Here is a 23,473-nt window from a genome sequence, read left to right on the forward strand (position 1 = left end):
AATCCTGCCTTGCTTCAGCACCCCCGAAGAGGGCAGCCCAGGGCTATGGGGGGAGGGCAGGAAGCCAGGGCTCCGGGCCAGCCTACACCTTCACAACCCACTGCTCCTCTCTAGGCCCACCCTTTCTGTCTCCCAGATCGGGATCAAAACCCTTCTTTGCCTGCCCTGCTTCCTGGGAAATCAGAGGGGACAGGGCTTTGTGAAAGGTTAAAGGGCTCGCCACAAAGGTCAGAGATCAGTATGGGAGGAAGAGGACAACAGATGGAGGCCTTTGAGCTCGCGGGGGGACCACAGCCCCCCACAGAACTGCCGATGGTGCAGCTGCAGAAGGTTTGGTAAGGGCAGGGAGAACTGATCTGACCACCTGTCGGGGGGTGAGGGTTTGGGGCAGGAGGCAAGGGAGAGGAGGAGAGAAGGAGCAAGAGCGCCCTCCCCTCTCTCCCCACGAGCAAGCAATAGGTCTCATGTCTGTCCCACCCTCCCACTCAGCCCGACCCCTTTCTGGCCCCTGGAGGCCCCAGCTTGCCACAATTGCACCGCAAGGACCAGAAGGAGTCTTTGTTTTCTCAGCCAGAGTGGTGTCTGCCCTAACCTATGCCTTGGGTTTGGGGGCTGCAGAATTCAGCGGAGGTGAAGAAGCCAGGTCTGTCTGGTCCCCATCAGCCCCTTCTGAAGACCTCTCCGGGTGGCGTCAGTCTCCCCATCACAGTGAAGGTGCGTAGATGGGGCAGTGCTGGGGGGGGGGGCTTCCCCGCCCTGTAACCCTTGGGCTATTTCCGGCACCGGGAGCGGCGAAAGAAGAGGGCGTGGTGCTCGCCCTCGGGATTTATGAGAACCAGACGTCGACTTCCCCCGTTGCGACATCTGGGCCTCCTCGAGGCTCCCATTGTTACCGCGGCGCAAGAGCCAAGACAGCGGCGGCCTCCGCCGGGCGCCCATCCCCAGGGGCGCCGACGCCCCCATACACCCCACTATTCGGACCACCCACCCGGCCCCCACCCACCCCGCTCCAGGGCACGCTTCCGTGCAGCGGGGGACTCTCGCTCCAAAAGGGGCGGCTGGAGGCCAGACCCTAACCCCTCGGGCCCCAGGGCTCGGCCGCCACCGCTGCAGCCCCAGCGAAGGTAGCACCAGCCGCGGGCGCGGTTCAGGCTCCGCGGAGGGCTGGGGGCGCGCCGGGGGCGGGACCGGCGCGGCTCTAGGCGGGCGAGGGGGCGGGGCCCGCGCCGGGGGCGGGGCCGAGGAGGCGCGCGCCGCGCGGGCGGGGGGCACGAGGGGGAGCGGGCGGGGCGCGCGCGGCGCGGGGCTGGGCTCGCAGCGCGCGGGGCTCGGCCGCCGGGACCGCCGAGCCGGGGCCGCGCAGGGCCCGCGAGGAGCGCACGAGCCTTCGAGGTTGCGGACGAGCGAAGGAGGAGCCCCAGCCAACGCCGGCGCCCGCCCGGAGGGAGCCCGAACCCGCCGCGGGCCATGAGCCGCCGGGCCCCGGGAGCCGGGCCGCGGTCGGGGCAGCGCTCCGCCGGCGCCCCGGCCCGCCCGGCCGCAGCTGAGCGCCTGTAGGTACGGTCTGCTTGTCCTCAGTTCCCTCGTCCATCTCCCCAGACCCGGGCCGTCCCTGAGGGTGTGCGTGTGTGTGCGCACGGCTGCCCCGGGAAGCGCGGCCGCACGCGCCCTGGTCCGCGCGTGTCGTCTTTGTGTGCGCGGGTGGGAGGGAGCGCGACGGAGGGGATGTGCCCCCGGCGGGGACCCCCTCGCCGAATCTCCCCCCTCCCCGGCCGGGCGGGAGTGGCGGGAGGGGCCGAGCCGCCTCCGGAGCAGCTGCGCCCCCGCCCCCTCCTAGGGCCCAAGGCCCGCGGTGTGGCGAGCGCTGCGAGGCCCCTGGAGGAGGGGTCTCTGGCTGGCGAGCGGCGCGAGGGAGCCCGGGTCTCTTCCCTGGGCTGCGAGGAAGGGGGGGCGGGCCAACCTGGAAGGAGGGTGCGAGCCCCGGGAAGACCCTATCCAGTCCCCAGTCGCCCGGCCGGCACGCCCTCCATTCGGCCCTGGCGGTCTTTCTCACGGTCGCCAGTTCGGTCCGCCCACCCCGGGAGCTCTCCGACCGCCCTCGATAGTGGGGAGGACCGCTGTGGGTGCCCGAGAGGCCGGCGCCTTTAAGAAGGGGCGGGTTCATGCCCTCCATTCAGGCCCTCCGGCCTCAGCCATTGATGAACCTGCGGGGCCGCGCGGGGGCCCGGAACCGCGCCAGCTCAGCGGGCCAAGGCCAAGCAGAGGCTGGGACCCGGCCGGGCACCCCCATCGGCCCACGAAGGGAGGTCTTTAAAGGGAGAAGTCGGCAGTGACTGGGGTCCCTTAGGATCCTCAGGGCGGATGGGCAGCCAGCCTCAGGAGTAACCGAACAGGGATAAGCCAGAATCAGTGTTCACACCGACTTGGTGCAGGGGAGAACCTCAGGACTGGGAGGCGGACCCGGGTTGAACCCTGCCTCTGCACTTCGAGCCTCCATTATGTACCCTGTAAAATGGAAATGGTGCTGCCTCCCTCCTAGCTGGGTGGCCAGCAAGTGTTGTCCACTCCAACACAGGCCACCGATCATGGGGTGAGTGAGGACAGGAGGAGAGAGGTGAGTTTTCCCTAAGAGGCTTTGGTTGCCTCTATGGGGGATGTGACCTGAACCCCGCCCCCCCAACTCTGTTGCCGCTTTAAACAGATTTCTTCCTTCCTAGCTTCCCTGCTCCATCCAGGAGGCAACTGGTCAGGGGAGTGACCTAGAACCTTCCAGCTCTAAGAACTTTGGGAGAGGTCTGGTAGTAGGGGCAGTGCTCTTATGCTGACATGAGTCCGGACGTTTATGGGGGTCTGGGAGGCAGAGTTTCCCACCAACTGCTCTGCTCCCTTTACTCCGCTCTCCCTCTAGAGGGCATGCAGATGGTGGGTCAGAGATTTTGAAGCGGGTTAATCAAATGGTTCTAAGTAGTCAAGGGTTCATCATACATACATGCTTTTCCTCTTACCTGTTGTGGAAAATGTGTCGAGATTTTCTAAGCCCCTCTCCCTCCTTAGTGGGTCTCCTAGGGAGAATACACACGCGCACACACACACACACACATAACCACAACCTTTCCCCCAAGGCCAAGCTTTTGGTTTTGAGTTGATGTCCCCCCAAGTCTCATATAATCTTCACACTAGCCCTGTGGCTTTGGTACTATTATTACCCCCATTTTACAGAGAAAGAAACAGGTTCAGGGAAGTGAAATCACTTGGGCCAGAGTCACTCAACCAACAAGCTAGGTCTCTAAGCCACTGGTCTCTGACCTGTCCTGCCCACTACTTCTTCCACTGTGTGCCCATCCTGGGCACACAGTTGGGGTTCTAGGTGCTGTGGGTCTCCTGGCTGCCGTGCCCATGGGGTTCTCGGAGCCTGCTTCGCTTCCTGCTTCTCATTGTTCACATGGGACTGAGGGAAGGTGGCAGCCGTGGAGCTTTGGGGAAGTTTCTCCTCCCCCCTCACCTGGTTAGGTCTGTTTCTTGGCTGCACTCTAGCTAGAGAAGGTTACAGCCTGCACCTTTTTGGGCAGAGCTAGGCAGGGTAGCAGTGTGTAGGGTTATATTATCTTTTGACTCTTGTGGATGATGCAGGGTTTGGACCCCATTCTCCAGATCCTTTGGACTCTCTGTGGATAGGGCCCCCCTGGGGGTGGGTATACAACACCTTCCGGGGGGTCATGGTCTGGTGCTATTGTAGAGGGGCAGGAGAGTGAGGGTGGAGGCGGGGACAGGACAAAGGGGGTGTTCCCAAGGCCTCCAGTGGCTCAGGGGCCTGGCAGCTGTTGGGGCAGAGGAGTTGGAGCAGGTGGGGCAATGCCGGGCTGGGTACTGAGGCTCCCAGCAGAGAAAAAGCAGGGGTTGGAGGAAGAGGACTTAAAAGAACTCGGAAGTGGTGAGTCTGAGGTGCCTGGAGATCAGCCAGGCTGGGAGTGTATTGCTCAGAGAAAGGCCCAAGGAAGCTTTATAAGAACCCATAGTACACAGAGGTCTGGGATACTCAGATCTGAGCGGGGGGGATATTGAGGTCTCGGTTAGGAGTCGCTGGTATGTGTGTCATGGAAAAGTCAGAAGGCAGACTGATGGGCTGGGTAGCAGGAGTTGAGGGGGTGGGTGTCTTGCAGGTTTCAGGGGCTGGGCCAGGCAGGTCCGGAAAGGGTATGAATCTGGGCCTAGGTGAGATCCATGGCACTGGGAGAGAAGGAGAGTCTTCGAGGTTGGGGAGGGGGTGCCTCTGCTCTGTACTCAGGGAGGGCAGGGATAGTGCAGTTGGAGCCATCCCAGCCTGCACTCCACCTACAGAGCCTGCCCAGGAACTGTCCAGCACCAGGTGCTCCTGAAGGAGAAGGGGCTTCCCGCCCAAGCCCCCAGACCCCAGCATTGCTTATTGTCCTGGGCCCCAGTGCCTGCTTGTCTGACTTCTGTTTCCTCCAGGGCCCAGCTCAGGACTCGCCAGTCCTCCTTCCTGTCAGAATGCCCCTTCTCAGGGTGGGCATCTCCCTTCTTTTTCCTGAGGCAGGGCCTGGGTCCCCCCTACCCTGAATCCCCTCAGAGAAGAGCTCCCCAGGGATAGGGCCTTGTTTCAAGTAGCATATGCTACAGAAAGGGACAGACCTGAATTTGACCTCACCCTCCCCTCTCGCCCATTCTATGACCCTGGACCCCCCAGCATGTCTCCTGACACACATTGGGAACCCAGTGAACAATAGGTCAGTCACCACGCTTGCCAGAGCCCCATTTCTTCGTCTGTACGGTGGGTGAATCCTCTCTTCCTGGCGGGGCACATTTGAGGGAAAAAGGTTCTGAAACAGGGGCGTAGCTCAATAGGGTGTGGGTTCTAGGAAAAGACCTTGGCCCCACTGTGGAGCCTGGATTTGTTGGGGTTTGGCAGGGACCATGGGAGACAGGGAGGCCAGGGAGGAGGCCTCTGTAGCCATCTGCTCAGAGCAGTGAGAGGACAAGAGGGAATGGATGCAGAACATTTACAAAACAGAAGCAGAGGAGCTTTGATTTCTTAACCGATTACTTATGGAGCAGTCTCTACATCCAGCATGGGACTCAAACTCACAACCCCGAGATCAAGAGTCACAGGCTCTTCCGACTGAACCAGCCCGGGGCCCTCAGATCTCAGGCTGTTAACCTTCTGCACTGTCCCACAGGTCAGATGACCAGATGGGGAGGTGGGGAGATGCACAGGCAGTGGGGCCTCTGATGGGAGCACCTGGGGACCCCCAAGGACCAGGGGGTCTGCAGGTCCCAGAGCCAGCAGGGTTTGTCCAGGTTGGGGGCATTAGTGAAAGCCCAGGGGCTCACCAGAGGGCTTCCACCCTCCCCCAGGGGCAAAGGCTGGCAGCATGTGAAAGGTGTGGAGGGTGGTACTGGGCACAGAACGGCTCCAGCTCCCGGCAGCCGCCTCCTAATAGCGCTTGTCAGCGTGGGCCTTGGACCACGAGGCAGCCCACGTGGGAGAGCAGGGTGGTCCCCTTCCCAGCTAGAGACACTGATGCTCGGAAAAGCCAGGCCCACCTAAGCACCCTTCCCTCCAACCTCCAACCCACTGCCACCCAAACAGGGCAAGAGTCCCAGGGGCTCCGACTCTGCACCTGTCCCCGTCACTAGCCGGAGAACCCTCCTCCCACACCCGGTCGGAGCAAAGTCCCAGCAGGTTCAAGGTTATTCAGACCAGAAGCGATGCCAACTTGTGCCTCCGCCGGGGTCACGGGATGAGCACAGATACGTTGTGTGGGAGGCTTGGGGAATTCCAGCCACACCTCACTCTCCGGAGGTCTTGGTTCAGAGCCCTGCCCTGGGGGGGGACGCACTCAGGGGATAGGGCGGGCTGGGGACTAGCCTAGAGAGCCAACGCCCAACAGTGACACAGGGAACGTGCCTTCCTTCCTAGGGGAAACTCAGGCAGCCAGTGGGTGGCAGGCACTCCTGAAGGAAGGACTAGCCCAGACGTGGTCTGTGTCCTGTGGAGGAAAGGGGTGCAGAGCGGGGACTGCAGGGGACCTCCCCCCAGAGGCCAGGAGGTCAGCTGGAAGAACGGCACGATAGAGGACAGAAGGAGCGTTCATGGTCAAGTGTAGGGTTGGGTTAGCCAGGCCCGGCCCGGCCTGAGAAGCCCAGAAGACAGGACCTCAGTGGGCATGGCTGAGGCTGAGTGAGGCCTCATTTTGTGTTGGGGGGCCCCAGGTAGAGACCATAGTTTCCTTATCATGTATGGTTCTTGGGGGGCCACTGCCCACCCCAGCTCAGAACAGCACCCTCATTTCTGACCCCCAGCATCCTGTTGGCACTTGGCTGTCCGGGTGAGCGTGGAGCTGACCGAGGGGGCAGGAGGGTCAATGCCCTTGGTGATGGACGAGCTTGCGCAAGCCAGCTTTGCGGGGTGCTGCCTGGCTAGCTTGCCCTGCAGGGCCTCCTTCCCTTCCCCGGGGGTAGATCGTCTCCCGTGAGGGTAGAAACTGCTGCTGGGCTTCGCACACGAGGCCCCGAGGCCCCCGCAGGTTGCGGTTCAGGCTGGTGTCTCCTGCTCCCCAGGCCTCTGCCCGCTGCGGGGTGGACCGATGCGCCACCTGCCCATTAGCGGGGGTGGCTAGGCTGCTTATCAATATTTTAAGGAATGACCTGGCCGTGGGGTCCGGAACTGCGTGCAGCAGGGGCTGATGACCAGCCTTCTTTTTTGTACTGCAGTTGTGAATGCTATTTTTACCCCAGAAGGCCGGCCGCCCCCTCTCCCAGGCCTCCAACCGGTTAAGGGGCGGGGTCTCTCCTCTGGGTTCTCAGCGGGCCCCGGGGTTAGGAGAGCCCTTGCTTGGGAAGGTGACAGGCAAGGACTTGATTAGGCTTCCCCCGTCATGCTCCAGCCCTGGTGAAATGGAAACAAAAAAAAAACCAGGAGCCAGGCAGGTCAGCGGAGCCTGGAAACCCGTGGGGTGATGGATCAGGGGAGGGTGGTCTGTCCGGATGGGTGCCCCTCGTCTCCAGCTCCAGTCCTCCCGGAAGAAGCCTGAGGATGAGAGATAATCCCTGCCTGTCCCTGGTCCCTGGGGGGGGTGACATTGGGACCACAGTCTTCAGTGTCCAAGGGCCATGACAGCCCCAGGCCTTAGAGGCCACTGCTTAGCACCCCCATGTCACCGGTGGGGAGCCGAAGCCGGAGGAGACACAGGGCGTGGACTGAGATGACGAGCCCACTGTTGCCCAGTCCGGCACCTTCCTGTCCTGACTCAGCAGGTCTCTCCGGCTTCCTGGGGCCATGGGCAGAGGAACTGGGACTTGGCCCACAGAAGCAAGAGGGCCAAGGGCCACAGGGACCTCATGGGAGCTCAGGGAGGGAGGGCCAGTGTAGGGGAAAGGCTTTCTGGAAGAAAAGTTTTACTCAGTCTAAATGCCAAGGAGAATTTAGTAGTCAGTAGAGCAAAGACGGCTGTCCAAGCAGGGGAGTGGCACAGGCAAACACCCAGGGGGATCCCCAAGGAGCTGCTGGACGAGGGAGAGCCCAGGGCCAGCTGGATTCATCCGTGAGCCTTCCAGGCCAGCCAGACAGAGGGCGCCAGACTGAACTCACCCACCTTGCTTCTGGTACCACTGGGATCGCCTTTCCCCCTGAGGCTCTGCTTTTCCCATATCTGGGTCTGGCCACCTGCAGAATGGGAGAGGGACCTGTCTACTGGCTGGTCCCTGGAGAAGGCTGGAAAGGCCTCCTGGCTTCGTCATGCAGAGGTTAGGGGGCCCCTGGCTCTGCCCATGGCTGCGCGGACACCCTATACTGTCCTTCCGGGACAGGGTGGCTCTCACTTCCCATAAAGTGAGCAAGCAGGCTCCCAGGTGGGTGTTGTGATCAGCGTCCCTCACCCAGGGGGTAGTGGGGCCGGTAGGCCTGGCCCAGGACAGCCAAGTTCATTGCACTTGGTGTCATCCCCAGTTTGGGCTCCAAGGACAGCTGGGTTGGGGTTGAGCCCTCTTCTGTGGCTGGTGGCCTCCCCCTCACAGAAAGCCACGTCTGGGCCTCCGTCTCCCCATCGGTACCCAGTGCGGGGCTCCCTGCTGGCCCTGCTGCTTGTAAATTTGACTTCTGAAGGGCTCAACTCCTGTCCTTTCCGTGTAGCCCCCACTAGACCCAGGGGACGCTGAGGGCTGCTGGGCTGGGCTTCAGGCCTCCAGGCTCCTGGCCAGCCAGCAAGGGTGGGTCGGGGAGGTCAAGGCAGGCCTGACCTCCCAGTGCCTCCCAGGCCAGTCCCTACCCAGGACATGACCGGGGCCACCATATCCATGGCAGGTTCTCCTCTGAGCCCCACCCCTACCTCCTGTGAGGACTAGGTGGGACCCACACAGTGAGAGCCTCCCCCCAGGGCCCTGCCCCTCCGCTCTGCGCCTTCACCCAGCAGGGAGAACGGGGAGGACCAGGAATTGATGTGCAAAGATGTGTACTGGGACTGATTTCCTCCCTGCGCGCCCACCCCCCCCCCCCCCGGCCCCTGATGGGGCAGACGCTGCTGTGTGGCCCAGTGTGAGCCTCCCGGTGGTCCAGGAGGAGAAGCGGCCAGTATAGCGAGCACGGCCCCGCTGGGTGAATGGATGGTCTTGGAGCACAGGAACGGGGCCTCACAGGCTTAGCTGCAGGGCTCTCCTCCCCCCCCGCCCCGCAGATGTGCCGCCTCAGCAAGTCCGGACAGGGCCTCGGCTCTCAACCTTCCCTCGAGGCCTCACTGGTGGTGGCAGGTGCGTTCCCACCTCTGCCCTCATTTCTGGCCTATGACTCGGGCCTGCCTTCTGCTCCCAAGGAACGTCTATGCCAGATGGGGAGACGGACCTGGGAATGGACACCCGGAGCACCCCGTCACTGGCACCTTGCTAGAGGGGGTCCTGGGAGGGGACTGTCGGAGCTTGGAGGAGACACTCCTGCCTCATGGTCGGGGGGGGGCAGGGGGCAGGTCAGGGAAGGCTGGAGGAAGTGGCCCCTGCATTCATTATTGAAGGATGAGTAGGAGTTAGCCAGAGGAAGGAAGGAAGACCAGTGGGCCCCATTCTCCCCCAGTCCCTCCCTATGTCCTGAAAGTCTGCGTCCCAGTTACCGTTCATCCCTGCAGAGGGGTCACTGTTCGCTTCTCTCTTTACTGTCATAAGGGCCAGCGCAGAGCCCCCCCCCCCAGGAACCTGCCCAGCTCCCTGCTGCCCTCCTCCCTGGTCGGTACCGGGCAGGAGTCTCTAAGCAGCCCTGCTGGTTCGGAAAACTGTCCTCTGTGCTAAGTGGCCTCGTCAAGTGGCCCGTGTCCTCCCTGGGGCTGTCCTGTGGTTATTGACTGCAGATCGATGGCCGAGGTGAGCGGGAATTCCCACAGGGCCCCATGGGCCAGAGGCCCCACAGCGGATTGCACAGAAGCGGGGCAGCTATCTTTATGAGGTGTTTAATTACAGAGTTTGGGTCCCAGGAGCTCCGAGGGAAAGGCCATGCCAGGAAATGTGGGGATCCAGGGAGGACAGGTGAGGGCATGACCCTCTGTCTTAGTTTCCCTGAACCCCTCAGACAGGGGCTCCTCAAGGCAGGGTGGGACCACCCCACCCCACCTACTCCCACTGGTAATTCTCATCCTGGCCTGGGGGCAGGGGTAGGATATATAAACACTGGGCTGGACCATTGCCCCAGGAGTGGTGGTTACCTTGGGGGACAAGGAGGCAAGGCCCCCGAATGCCTGGGCACAGCCAGTAGTTTGGTGAGCCATTGTAATAAAAGCTGGACGGGCCTGGGAACCGGAGGAAGCTGGCCGGTGAGCGGGCCGGAGTCCCTCCATCGGGACCTCTGCAGGAAGGCCGGGTTTGGATGGGAGCCCCGGAGGGAACAGGATTCCAAAAGGTGGGAAGAGTGGAGACACGGGGACAGAAAGCAGTCTAAGAGGGCAGCGTGCCTTCAGAGCCAGTTAGGAAAAGTGGATCCTACGTGATCCGCACTGGAGGGGTGAGCCCCGGGGTCCTGGACCCAGGGGGAGGATCCCAGGCCCATCACTAATGAGCTGCGTGATCTCAGGCACCATGCTAGGGCTTAGGCAGTGACAGCTGTGACATACCTGACACATCCTTGTGTGAATGTGTGCCAGACACATTCATTTGTTCATTCAGTGTTTATTATTATTATTTTAGTCATCTCTATATACTTGAACTCCCAATCCTCAGATCAAGAGTCACATGCTTTACTGACTGAGCAAGCCAGGCCCCCATACATTCGGTGTTTACCATGCCTACCATGAGCCCAGCACTGGGGACACAGCAGCTTAAAACTGCATTCTCAGGGGAAGGGTGTGGTGGGGAGCAGGGGGGGTGGGGGGGTAGGACAACACAACCAGGCAAGGGAACAAATGGTGTGTCAGATGGGGATAAGCACCATGGAGCAAATTAAGCAAGCATAAGACGTGCAGACGGCAGCGCTGGGTGGGGTGGGAACATTCCTTACTCTCAGCAGAGTGGGGTCAGGGAAGGCTACTGGGCAAGACGGTGTACAACCAGAAACCTGAAGGAGTTGAGAGAGTGTAGGGGAGAGAACGTGCCAGGCAAGTGCAAGACAGAATTGCAGGTGCAAAGGCCCTGGGGTGGGACCCAGCAGCAGCCAGAGTAGAGTGGGTGGGAAGAGTGGCAGGAGATAAGCTCTGGGAGATAAGTGGCGGCAGATCATGTGACACCATGGGGATTATGAGTGGGACATCTACTTTTACTCTGAGTGGAATGGGAGGCGATCCAGGATTATGAGTAAAGGAGGGACCTGATCTGTCTTGTTTTAGGAGAAATGACTGTGTTCCTGGGTGGAGAACAGAGTGATGGCGGGGGTGGGGGGCAGGGAGCGGTAGGGGCGGTGTGCATGAGGGGTGAAGTTCCAGGGTACTGGTGACGAGGCTGCTAAAGTAGGGCAGGGGAGAGAAGGGGTCGTGTGGGGCCCCGTAGGGTAGCCCTGATGGGGAGTGGAGGAAAGGTTGAGTTCTTGGCATATTTCAAAGGCAGAGCCAAGAGGAATGCACGTGATTTCCTCCTGTCTACTTGTCTCTGGGGGGCCCTCAGAAGAGGTCAGCTTGGAAGTAGGTAACAGGAGACTCTTGGGGACCTCAGATCTAGGCACCAGGGACCCAACCTCCACCGGCCCCAGAAATGACCTTGAGAATGCCTTTCGAAGAGTGGCTGGGAAGAGGGAACCCCCTTCTGCAGACACTGCCTTTCACCTCCCTGGTTGTCCCTCTCTGCTCTGAATGGCTGCAGGATGTCACCGCCCCCCCAGCCCCAGGGAGTCCCAGGGAGAGGGGCCAGGGGCTGCTGAGGCCCCGGAGTCACTTCCCGCTCTTGTCGCCCACAGCCGCAGGGGGCTGCGATGGGACGGGAGCCATGAATGGTGCCGCCCCTGGCCCCGCCGCCGCCCCCGCCCCGGTCCCCGACTGGCGGCAGTTCTGTGAGCTGCACGCGCAGGCGGCCGCCGTGGACTTCGCCCACAAGTTCTGCCGCTTCCTGCGGGACAACCCAGCCTACGACACGCCCGACGCCGGGGCCTCCTTCTCCCGCCACTTCGCCGCCAACTTCCTGGACGTCTTCGGGGAGGAGGTGCGCCGCGTGCTGGTGGCCGGGCCGGCGTCGCGGGGGGCGGCTGAGCCCCCGGACGCTATGGAGCCCGAGCCGGCGGGGCCCGCGGCGCTCAAGGCGGCCGCCTATGGCCACTCGCGGAGCTCGGAGGACGTGTCCACGCAGGCGGTGGCCAAGGCGCGCGTCCGCAAGGGCTTCTCGCTGCGCAACATGAGCCTCTGCGTGGTGGACGGCGTGCGCGACATGTGGCACCGGCGCGCCTCCCCCGAGCCCGACGCGGGCGCCGCCCCGCGGGCCGCCGAGCCTCCCGCCGAGCCCCGTGACAAGTGGACGAGGCGCCTGCGGCTGTCGCGGACGCTGGCGGCCAAGGTGGAGCTGGTGGACATTCAGCGTGAGGGCGCGCTGCGCTTCATGGTGGCCGACGACGCGGCCGCGGGCTCCGGCGGCACCGCCCAGTGGCAGAAGTGCCGCCTGCTCCTGCGCCGGGCAGTGGCCGGCGAGCGCTTCCGGCTGGAGTTCTTCGTGCCACCCAAGGTGAGTGCCCAGCCCCCACCCAGGCAGCCGCTGAGGGTGCCAGGGCTGGCTTCCAGCAGGTTTCCTGTTGGCTTGCTGTCCCCTGGGGCCTCCCAAACACCAGTGACAGTCACACTTTCAGGGAGGGTGCCCTAAATGTGTTGTCGTCCCTGCCCCCGCCCAGGCTGCGGCCCAGCCCCTGGTGAGTGGCCCTTCCCTGGCCCAGGTTTTGAAAGCTAAGCATCTAGCTGTCTCCAGCACGGCTGCCCCGTGAGAGCAGCCCGCCCTCTCCCCAACTTGGGGGCTGGCCTTGGGGGCAGCTGCAGGCCTCCTCCAGGATGGCTGACCTGCCGTACTGGGCAAGTGGGAATCAGTGGAACAATAGTGCCTGTTCTCTGAGGACACCCGGCACACCGAGCCCTAAGCGTGGGGCCCAGTCTCATCCCCCAGACCCCCTGTTGGATGGGCGTCATGGTCCCCAAGTCACAGAAGAAAGAACAAAGGAGTACTCTGAGAGGAGGTGTGGCCTGTCCAAAGTCCCAGAGCTGGTGGGTGCCAGAGTTGGGCTATTAATACCCACTACCCTGGTGGTCCCGAGAATGGAGGAGCGTGGACATGGGAGCTGCTTGTGTGCTGGGAGGTTCAGAAAGGGGGGGAGGCTGTGATGGCACAGCAGCTGGCAGCACCCCAAGAACCAGCGAGCCCTCCCCCAACTCCTGGGTCCACTCTACTCCCTGGCACCTTTAGTCACCCTGAGCCTCGCGGCTCTCTCAATCTCCCAGGCTGTCAGGACTCTGGGTCCGCCTCCTTGCCTCTCCCCACTCAAGGAGCAGGGCTTGGGCTCCCCAAGGCTGGGCACTCACGAGCCACACGGACTCTGGAGAAATGATTTCCCGGGGAAACCCACGTATTCCTTTGAGTTAGGAATAGGACCCAGACATCCCAAGGGTTTTCTCCCTGCCAGGCCCCCACCATTAGGCTCCCCAAGAGAATTCCTAGACCACTAAGTCCAGCTCCACCACTTGTCAGAGAGAGACCGAGGCCTGGTGAGTGGGGCAGGCGGGGTGGGGCTTGCCCAGAGTCACCCGGAGGGCAAGGGCAAAGGCCCAGGGCTCAATGCCTCTGGGCCTGAGTGGCAGTTACAGCTGCCCAGCTGTAAATAGCGTCTGCTGCCCTTGGGAAGGAGGGGTGCAGGGGCTGGGCCTCTCCCTGAGTCTCTCCTGTCCTACCATGCACCGCTGGCAGAGGGCAGGGCCCCTTCAGGAAGGCAGGCAGCTGGGTTCCTAACCCCCGATCTGGCCTTGGACCCTCCTTTTCCCAAGGAAGTATTTGTGAATTCAGGAGGGAGCCCCGTGGAAGGCAGGTGATACCCATGGGAAGGGCTCAGGTCAGGCTCCCCAAATGTGTTGGGCCCCAGGGTGAGTGAGCCCCCATGGGGCATCCCTCCTGATACCCCCTCCCAGAGCTTTTTAGTTCTGTGCACCCCGCCACGGTCAGATCTCCTCCTGCCCCTGGAGGCCTGGCCACACCCTCAGAGCCCAGGAGCGTGGGGTCTGCTGTTCAGGGATTTTTTTCCCGGGGTCCTCAGCCTTCCCTCTCACATGTCTCCATGAGTCAAGGCTCTGGCCACTTGTACCCTCCTCCTGCAGGAAGCCCTTTGCCAGGACAGCCCTGGGGAGCCAGGGAGCAGGGGGCCTGACCCATGCATTCATTCAGAAGCCATCAGGAAACCTGCGTTTGTAGGACGGGATGGTAAACCTCGGGGGAGAGGGCAATGGGACCTTTGGGGGCCCGAAGGAGGGGAAGCTTGGACTGTCTCAGTGTCCACTAGGAGCAGAGCCCCCAAGACCGGCCTCTCTGGAGGCATGAGCTGAGGGAGCAAAGGCTACAGGCGGACACCGCCTGCTGGCTCTGGCCGGGGAAGGGAAACAGCGAGGTGTGGCTAGAGCAGGGGCAGAGGCCACTCACTGAACTAGGACGGCGCATCTCAGAGGCCAGGCACGGGAATCGGCCCCTCCGGCCCGTGGGAGCCCAGCTAAAGCCCCCAGTCCAGGCCCGTACTGTCCCATCTGTATCTGCTCTCCCGACTCCGGGACCAGGACCCCCAGCCCCACCGGCTGGCGGGATGGCCTGCCCTGGTCCGCTGAGGCCCTCGGTCTCTGCTTTAAGCCCAGCCCTGCGCTCGCTGGCTGGCGGCCAGGGCTACCAGGAATTCCCATCAGCCTGCCCACCCAGCGTGTGGCCCTTCCCTTTCCTCCTGAGAAAGTCCCTGTTCGGGAGCCCAAGCCCTGCTGGGAAGCTGTCTCAAGCCAGCCCTGGGGGATTTTAGGGCCGTGGCCAGGAGCTCTGGAGCAAAGTGGGAAGGGCCAAGGGCAGAGCAGCCCTCCGTGGGAGCCCTGACAGCTCACCTTGGTTAAACCCCACACTGGTCCCTTTCCCTCCACCCGGGACACGGCCGTGCCCTGCTCCAGGAGCCCCGTTCTAAGTCAGGGACTCCGGATCCATGCTCTGGGAAGTCTGGTCTAAAGCGGGGAGGGCAACATTTTTTTTTTCCTCAGGCGTACTAAGATGGACTTGAAATTATCTTACCCTGTTACACACAGGATAAACATTGTCTGGTGAGATGTTCATTCCAAAGACATTCTTACCTAAGTTCACATGTTGTGGGTCCCAATGTCAAATCTAGTGCTTGGTATGGGTCAGGATCAAGAATGTGAAAACCACAAATGTGGTGGGTGCACAGGGCAGGAGGGCAGCCCGGGTGGAGTTTTCCCCTTGGCCCTCAGAGGTGGGAGACTCAGAATTCCGTTCCAGCTCTGTGACTTGCCGTGTGACTCTGTGGGGAGGTCCCTTTGTTTCCCAGAAGCTCCCTCAACTTACCCATCTGGGAACTGGAGCCAGGGCCGCCATGGTGCTCCCAGCTGAGGGCGCCCCTGACCTCGGAGGAGTAGGAGGGTGCAGAGGGTTTCAGAAGACCCTGGCTGACTCTCTCTCACTGCCCCTTTGGCCTCCCAGGCCTCCAGGCCCAAAGTCAGCATCCCTCTCTCGGCCATCATCGAGGTCCGCACGACAATGCCCCTGGAGATGCCGGAGAAAGACAACACGTTTGTGCTCAAGGTGAGCCCCACCCCCGGCCCCAGAAATCCCCCAGCCGCCCCAGGCCATCGCCGCCTTGGGTGGAGCAGCCGGAGGCTAGCACGGGAGAGAGGGTGAGGAGTTAGCCGAGGGGCCCAGGGAGGGAGCTCTGGTGGCAGGGCCCTGGACCGGCCACAGGTGTCTGGCACACAGCTAGGACTTGAGTCGGGTCTGGGCTATAGCGCCGTGGGCTCTGGGTGTCACCCACCGTCTGGGGCCCCCCGTTCCCATTTCCTCCTGGCCTGGTTGCCGCTCCCCTGAGTTTCACTTCCTCGCCCCCCTTCCCCAACTGGACCCAGCGTATACCCACCCCATAGCCTGTGGCAGTTATGCAAATGCCCCCAGCTCTGGGCACCGGAGTGTGGGAACCGGCCCGGTCCCACAGAGGGCACAAAGGCACCGAGGGTGGGCGGGGAGGCACCCCGGTGGGTCTGGGGGCCACTCGTCCTTTTCCCAGGCTTCACCCCGCCAGGGCAGCCGGCTTGGGTTGCTGAGGACACCGCTCCCGGCTGCCAGGGCTGTGGCCCTGGACCTCCTCAAAGCATTGGGTGTTTGTCAAGCCAAGTCCCCAAGGAGGCCCAGAGTTAGCCACAGACTCCCTTATTCATTTACCAAACATGTGTCAACCCCATATCCTGAGTCACCCCAGGCCCCCGGGAGCTGAGGATGTAGTCCCTCCCCGCCTGGCATGCTTGTCTACTGGGTGAGACAGGCCCAGGGCCTCGCTCCCGACAGCCAGCTGGCCACCGTGCTGCCGCCTGCACCCAGGAGCCCCGACGCGGGGGCTCACCCGCCCGCCCCACACTGGGCCTCAGTTTCCCCATCTAGTCAGACTGGGGTGGAAGGTGGTCTCCGAGACCCCTCCCAGCTCCAAGGTGCTGGCAGGCAGCCAACTGCACTTCAACGGGACACACACCGGAAGCTGGGCACCTGGGGCCTTGGCATCACAGAGATCTGGGTTCGGGTTCCGGTGCTGCCACTGAGTGCATGTGTGAGCGAGTCACCTGCCCTCTCTGACCCTCAGTCTTGTCCTCCGTAAAATGGGGACAACCTGCCGCCTCCCTCACTGGGAGGAGGTCGTCACACGCTCTGGGCGCTGTCTGTCCGGCTCACGTGGCCCCAGAGATAGGGCTCCAGGCGCTAAGGCGTGGGAGGCCTTTAACCCCGCCTGCCAGGCCAGACGGACCTTCAAGGGCCTGACGGCTGGGGTGCTGTTCCGCCCCATCTCCGGGGTGCCAGGCCCGCGTGGCTTCCTCAGAGGCTGCGGCTCCAGGACCCGAGGACCTGAGCTCAGGGGGGCAGGACCTCAGCCCCAGCGATCCCCGCTGCCGGGTCCCGGAGGGAGGGGCTGCTGGCGGTGCGGCCACAGCTCTGCCGCCGGCCCCCGACCTCGGCTTGAGGTGGTGCTTGACGGTGACCCCATTGTTGTCCCTGCTGCCCGTGCCCGTGAGCCCCCATGGGGGAGGGGTGGGGCGAACCGTTTGCCCCAGAGTCTGCAGCCCTGTGCTGAGGGCTGGACGCTGGGCCGCTCTGTCCCCAGGTCGAGAACGGAGCCGAGTACATCCTGGAGACCATTGACTCGCTGCAGAAGCACTCGTGGGTGGCTGACATCCAGGGCTGCGTGGACCCCGGGTGAGTGCCCGGGCGGCCCCAGAGTGGGTTTGGGGGTGCTGACTGAGTAGTGCCCCGGGGTGCCCCCATACAGGGTAGGGTCTTTGGTGGGGGCAGAACCTGAGTTTGGGAGGTGGGTTTTCTCGTAGCCGTCCCGGCTGGGGTCACCTGTACCCCCAGCCCCGACAAGCTCTTTGGGACCTGCTCCATAGGGCCAAGGCCTAGGGACCCAGAACAAAGTTGGACTGAGACTTGTCCTTACAATAGGGGAATCTGAGACCACTAGGACATGGGCAGTGACAGGGGGAGCCCAAAGGGCCAGGGGTGGCGGAACGGAGGCAAGGCCCCGAATCCGGCCCTAGGGCTCAGAGGCGTACTGGTAGAAGTCCGCCCTTCCTCCAAGACTTAGAGGAGGAACAGGCCTGAGCCAGGCAGAGGGGTGTGAGGGCCTGGGGCTTAGAGGGGATGGCCGGGCCTTTCAGCCCCCAGACGTAGAGCTGATGCGGGGGGCCTTGATGAGAGCCTGAGAGGCTGGTAGTTTGGGGGCAGTGGGCAGCCGTGGCTGGGAATGAGCAGAGGGCAGTTACGGTCAGCTGCGTGCGGGCGCGCAGCCGGGAGGCTGGCTCCGTGCTCCGGGAGAGATTCCCGAGGCCAGGAGTGGGAGGGGCAGGCCGGCCAACAGCCGAGTATTTGGCAGGAGCTCTTCTGGCTAATGGGGTGAGCCAGGCCTGGGGGGAGGGGCCGCTGCTTTCTAATTAACAGCTTCATTTGAGGAAGCGCAATTAAAGGCCTGAGTGCCTTCCAGACCGCTCCCCCCCCCCCCCCCCCCGCCCCATCCCCCAAATGGCTCTAATCCCTCCCCTGCCACCCTCCCTGCCATCTGCCTGCACATTCCTCCCCCAGCCCCTGTGAAGGTGAACCTCACTTTGCGGTCTTACGGAGCTGGCTGGGCCCCAGACAACTCATGTCATGGACAGGGAGACAAAGGCCAGGGCAGGGAAGCGAGCTGTCCTGCCATCATTTGAGGGACAGGCCCCGGGGTCCCAAGACGAGGCCAGCCCCTCGTGGGTCAGTGGTCAGGGTTCACGTGGCCTCGAGGAGGACTCGGAGACTCGGAGACCTCCCTGCATGGCCTAGTCATGTCCCCGGTGGCCACAGAGCAAGCTGATGGTATGGGACAGGGGAACATGAAGGCAGAGGGACCCAGACGAGCAGGATAGGGCTGCCGCTGGCCATGGGACCATCAGCTGTCACTGGGGGCTCCACATGCAGCCAGTGGTTGGGGTCTGAGTCCCGTGGTGGGACACGATTGTGCCTTCCCACCTTCGCAGGGACAGCGAGGAAGACGCTGAGCTGTCCTGTGCCCGGGGAGGCTGCCTGGCCAGCCGAGTGGCCTCCTGCAGCTGTGAGCTGCTGACCGACGGTACGTGTGGGCGGAGCGGGTGAGGGGAGCGAAGGGCAGGGTCAGAGGGGGCGCTGGGGCCCAGATGGCTCAACAGATGATGTGCTTCCCATCTGCCACTTCAGCAGGCGACCTGCCCCGGCCCCCAGAGACAACGGCAGCCGTGGTGACAGCTCCACACAGCCGAGCTCGAGATGGCGTTGGGGAGTCCCTGGCCCATGTCCCGCTGGAGACCTTCCTGGAGACCTTGGAGTCCCCAGGCGGTGGGGGCAGGGACAGCAGTAATACAGGTGTGTGCACAATCTTCTGTCCCTGGGCCTCCTTCCTGCCCTCCCGCCCCCCGCCCCCTGCCCACACACCCCAGGCCACAGGGGCCCTCAGGCTCCCTCCGAGGCCCTTCTCGAGCCTCAGAAGCCATGACGTTCCATCCCACCGGGCACACTGTGTGGCCACTCAGTAGTTCTGGCTTTTATGGGGAAGTCCGGGAAGGTGACCCTTCCCACAGGCCCTGGATTCCATAAAAAGATGCTCAGAGGAAGGAGTGGGGAGGGTGAAGGGTTGGGACCAGGGTTGGGAACAAGGAGACTTGACTTGTTCCCAGGTTTCCTGCTGACTTACGGATTGACTCCAGGAGAGTTTGTCTGCCCCTGCCTCAGTGTACCTGATACGCTGAACTAGTGGGTTGGGTTGGCTCCCTGACTCGTTCTAAGACCATTCCAACAGCATTTTGCGTGCCAACACCCAAGAAGCCGTTGCGGGTCCTCTCTCACTGACTCCCCCGCCTCGGCTCCCCCAGGCCTCTCACTCCATCCTTCTTCTCTAGGGGAGGAGGGAGCGGCGCCGGAGCCCGAGGCTGAGCCCGAGCTGGAGCTCTCCGACTACCCCTGGTTCCACGGGACGCTGTCGCGGGTCAGGGCAGCTCAGCTGGTGCTAGCAGGGGGGCCCCGGAGCCACGGCCTCTTCGTGATCCGCCAGAGTGAGACTCGGCCTGGGGAGTACGTGCTGACCTTCAACTTCCAGGGCAAAGCCAAGGCAAGTCGGCTGGGGATAGTCCCGGGGGGGAGGTGGGGTGCGCAGGGGCAGTGTGGCCAGCCCTGAGGGAGGAGTACTGAGGTGGTCCCGGGCCCGAGGTTGCGCCCATTACCCCGGGAGCAAGCCTGACTTCCCACAGGCGCGCCTGTACCCCACCTGCGTCCCCCCACTCACCTCCCTGAGGGCTGCATTCAGCCGCAGATGTGGCTTCTTAATTATCCAGATGGGGAAGTCACCCACTGGTGGCTGAGCCCACGGGAGACCGGGCCCTTCTGAGGGTTTCAGATTGACCCTGTGCACCGGGGATCACTTACCACTAAGGCTTCTGAAGGTCTCTGCCCATAGCCACACTGGTGCAGGGCCAAGGTCAACCAAGGCCCTCCTGCCCCACCCACCCGCAGATAGCCCCTCTTCTTCCCGGCTCGGGTCAGTTCACCAACGCCTCCTGGGCCCCAGCTCTGAGCCAGGCCTGTGGCAGCCCCAGGATCACAGAACCACACCCAGGCGGGCCCTCAAGAGCCGGGCAGGAGGGGAGGCCTCAGACTGGGCCACAGGGCTGCCGCACATTTACGGCGAGCGGTTCTCCCGACCCCAACAGCCAGAGTAAGGGCTCAGTGACCTTGAGAATCCTCAAGGTGAAGAAGGGCAGTCCAGACGGGGCACAGCAAGGGGGTAGCAGTGCGCCCAGATCGGGGGCTCTCAAGAAAGGACCCTGTGTGTTAATAATAATAAGGTGCAAAGGAAACTATGCCAGAAAAGTCCAATGATGTTGGTGCAGGCGGAGGGGGTGCGGGGCTTGTGGTTACAATGAGACCAGAATGGGCAGAAACCTCGACCCCGCTTCCCCACCATCCCAAATTTCCGATAAAGGAAGAGACCTGGCCCCGGCTCCCCCCAGGACACGGTTCGCGTCTGTCCCTGCTGGAGGAGGGGGCACCCCAGGACTCCTGCTCCAGGCCTGCCCTGGTGGTCAGTATCCCAACCCCCAACTGGCCTTTCCTGGGCATCTCTCCTTGGCAGCGGTGGCCCCAGCATGGAAGAGGCAGCACTCCCCTCCGGGGACACCTCCTTGGAAAGCAGCTGCCCTTACCAGTTCCTCTGGCAACCGGGCGCTTAACGCTGTCCCCAGCAGCCCAAAGTTTGCTTCTGGGCCAACACCGCCCCCGGCGGCCTCCCGGGAGCCGGGATCTGACTCATGCCCAAGCCAGAGGCTAGGATGCTGCCCAGCCCTCTGTGGGGCATGGTGGCGAGGGGGAGAAGGAGGCGGCTGAAGCGGGGCAGAAGGCTCCTCTCCTTCCTGGGGCAGGGCCCGGCCTTGAACTCGCCCCAACTGCTGCCCTCTCAGAGCTGGGTGACTGGCCACGGTTTGACCAGCTGGTTGTGGGGTAGAGCAGGACCCCCAGTGCCCTGCGTGCACACCTCCTGGGCAGCTCCTTTCACCTTCAGATAAGAAACATCTGGAAGGTTTTCCCGAAAATTGAGATGCACCGGCCCCCTGAGGCCCAACTCTGCCTGGACCCGTGCCCTTGAAGGCCGTACCCAGACTTGAGGCCATGCCGGGACCCACTATGCTGTTCCTCTCCTGCTGAGCCCCTGCCCTGGGCTGCCAGGAATGCTCTGTGGGTTCGCCACACTGTTCGGGCAATTACGGGCCCTGCTGAGTGCCAGAACTCATTCAGGTGGTGCCTTTGTGCCTCCTACCCCAGGGCTTCTCTGTCGTTTATGCAGGGGGCCAGGCCACCTTGCCCTCCTGGGCTTGGAGTCACATGCATAACCTAAAACCCTTCTATCTCTGACCCTTTCTCGCCCCCCACGAGACAGTCGGTCTTCCTCCTGCGGGACACACATTGAGCAAAACAGGGCTGAAACCAGAGACCTGCGGCTCATTCCCCTGAGGCACCTGTCGCATGCGGGCCCTGGAGACCCGCGGAGGAACCAGCCCTGTTCCTTGTGCTCCCGGTGCTCCCACTGCAGCACCATTAAGAAGGACATGGGGTCACTCCTCCCCAGCTAGACGCAGGGTTGTTTCTGCTTTCCCTCGCCGCACCCCCCACCCCACCCCGCCGACACCCCTCTCCCGGGCTTCTGCTCTGCAGGAACAGCAGCAGGCAGATTCCTAGCCTGCCGGGGTGGGAGAGTCACACAAATGAATTTTCTTTCTAGCTCTGTGACTAGGGTGGGGGAGGGAGTCCCTTCCACCCTCCCTGTGCCTCAGTTTCCCCATCGCTAACATGGGGGCTTTCATTTCTACCTTCTGGGACTCTTGGAGACTAGAGATGGGCGTGCAGAGGGCACGAGGCCTGTGCTCCTAGCATAGGGACCAAATGCATGGCTCGTTTCCATCCCAGCCTGGCTGTTACCCTTCCCCCCGGAACTAGGGGAGTGACCCCCTGAGATGGGGCTCAGTGTGTGAGGTGCCCCCGCTCTGACACAGCCCCGCATGGCCTCTGTGAGACTCGATACTGGTAATGACCCCCAGAGGCGCTTGCGAAGCAGTTGGCTGGCGGGGGACCCCGCGGTTTGACCACACCCACCTGTGCCCACAGCACCTGCGCCTGTCCTTGAACAGCCACGGGCAGTGCCACGTGCAGCACCTGTGGTTCCAGTCCGTGCTCGACATGCTGCGTCACTTCCACACCCACCCTATCCCACTGGAGTCCGGGGGCTCTGCAGATATCACCCTACGCAGCTACGTGCGGGCCCAGGGCCCCCCACCCGGTAAGACTTCCCCAGGCGGCCTATGTGATGGCTCTGGAAGACAGGTGCGCCGTAGGGGGAGGGAGGCACCCACGGGGGGCTACCCAGCCTCCGTGGGAACAACACGGACTCTTGGGCAGGTGTAAGCAATCCGAGCCATCGGGACTAGAGGGAGAGTGGCAGTGCGGGCCCCATCCGGGTCCTGAGTGACTGGGGGCAGGCGGAAGGAGGTGGCTCACAGACAGCACGGAGGGATCCCCTGCAAAGTTGGGGCTCCACGGAGAGCGGCCGAAGGAAGTGTTGGAGGGGCTGGGAAGGGTGTCCGGCATATGGGACATCAGGTATCCAGGGAGGGGGTCTGGAACCAGGAGAGTCAGGTCACCTGGCCCCTGCGGGTCTCCGCGGGTCTCCGTGTGACGCGTGGGGGTTGGGGACAGCGGGGACCACGGTGGCCACCTGGGCCCTGACGCGCCCGCGCTCTCCCGCCACAGCCCCGGGGCCGTCCGCCAGCGCCGCGCCCGCGCCCCCCGCCTGCTGGAGCGAGCCGGCCGGCCAGCACTACTTCTCCAGCCTGGCCGCCTCCGCCTGCCCGCCCGCCTCGCCCTCGGAGGCGGGCGGAGCCTCGTCCTCGTCCGCCTCGTCGTCCTCCGCCGCGTCCGCGCCGGCCGCCCCACGCCCCGCCGAGGGCCCGCTGAGCGCGCGCAGCCGCAGCAACAGCGCCGAGCGCCTCCTGGAGGCGGCGGGCGGAGGCGCCGACGAGCCCCCGGAGGCCGCGGCGGGCGAAGGAGCGCGGGGCCGCACGCGCGCCGTCGAGAACCAGTATTCCTTCTACTAGCCCGGCGCGGCGGCGCCAAGGCCCTGGGGCCACCCGGCCCCGCCGCCCGCCGTGCGGTCGCCCCCGTGCCCGTCCGCCCGTCCGTCCGGCGGACCCGGCCGGCCCCAGCCCGGCGGTGGGTGGGAAAAGCGAAGCTCTTCAGTGAAGACATAAATGTTATTAAAGAGCCTGTTTTAGGGACTGCACAAGGCTCTCCTGTCATCCTTTCTGATGCCCTGCTCTCGGACGCCGCTCCTCTGGGACTGCGGGAAAGGACGGCTTGGGGGGGGCGGGGAACCACACATGGCACCCCCACCTCCTTCCTCCGCATCGAGCCCACAGTGGCCTGGGGCCTGCCCGGCTTTGTCTTTGAGGGAACCCAGCTCCCCTGCTGGCAGGGAGACATCCAGAGGGGAGACAACCAGCGGTACGTGAAGGAGGCACAGAGCTGACCCTCGAGGGAACTGCCGACGGGGAAGGGATGGGGGAGGGGGCTTTCATGGAATTCCGGGTGAGCGGTGACCTGGTGACCTGAGCGGACGCTTGGGGGAAAGAATACAGCGTGGCAGAGGGAAAGAGGAGAAGGAAGAGGTCCCTGATGCAAGGACGTGGTGAAGATGGAGGTCGGGGGCAAGTCATAGGGGCCTTGAATGCCAAGATGAGGATCTGGT

The 23,473-nt window shown here is 63.2% G+C and overlaps 1 protein-coding gene across 3 annotated transcripts; it reads left to right on the forward strand.

Annotated features, from left to right (window-relative positions):
- Nucleotides 1–1,496: 1,496 nt before the first annotated feature.
- Nucleotides 1,497–22,841, forward strand: SH2B2 (SH2B adaptor protein 2). Of its 3 annotated transcripts, none has more exons than XM_044233386.1 (9): nt 1,497–1,557; nt 11,378–12,132; nt 15,127–15,228; nt 16,787–16,878; nt 18,189–18,280; nt 18,385–18,549; nt 19,083–19,291; nt 21,838–22,009; nt 22,480–22,841. In XM_044233386.1, exons 2-9 carry the CDS (start codon nt 11,407–11,409, stop codon nt 22,821–22,823), a joined length of 1,902 nt encoding a protein of 633 aa, XP_044089321.1. In that variant the 5' UTR covers nt 1,497–1,557; nt 11,378–11,406; the 3' UTR covers nt 22,824–22,841. The 3 variants fall into 3 exon arrangements, with proteins under 3 accessions (XP_044089321.1, XP_044089324.1, XP_044089323.1); XM_044233389.1 differs by having other exon boundaries at nt 18,388–18,549; XM_044233388.1 differs by having other exon boundaries at nt 1,497–1,553.
- Nucleotides 22,842–23,473: the final 632 nt, after the last annotated feature.

Source organism: Neovison vison, chromosome 14 (assembly GCF_020171115.1).
Source record: "Neovison vison isolate M4711 chromosome 14, ASM_NN_V1, whole genome shotgun sequence".
In the NCBI taxonomy this organism is placed as follows: domain Eukaryota; kingdom Metazoa; phylum Chordata; class Mammalia; order Carnivora; family Mustelidae; genus Neogale; species Neogale vison.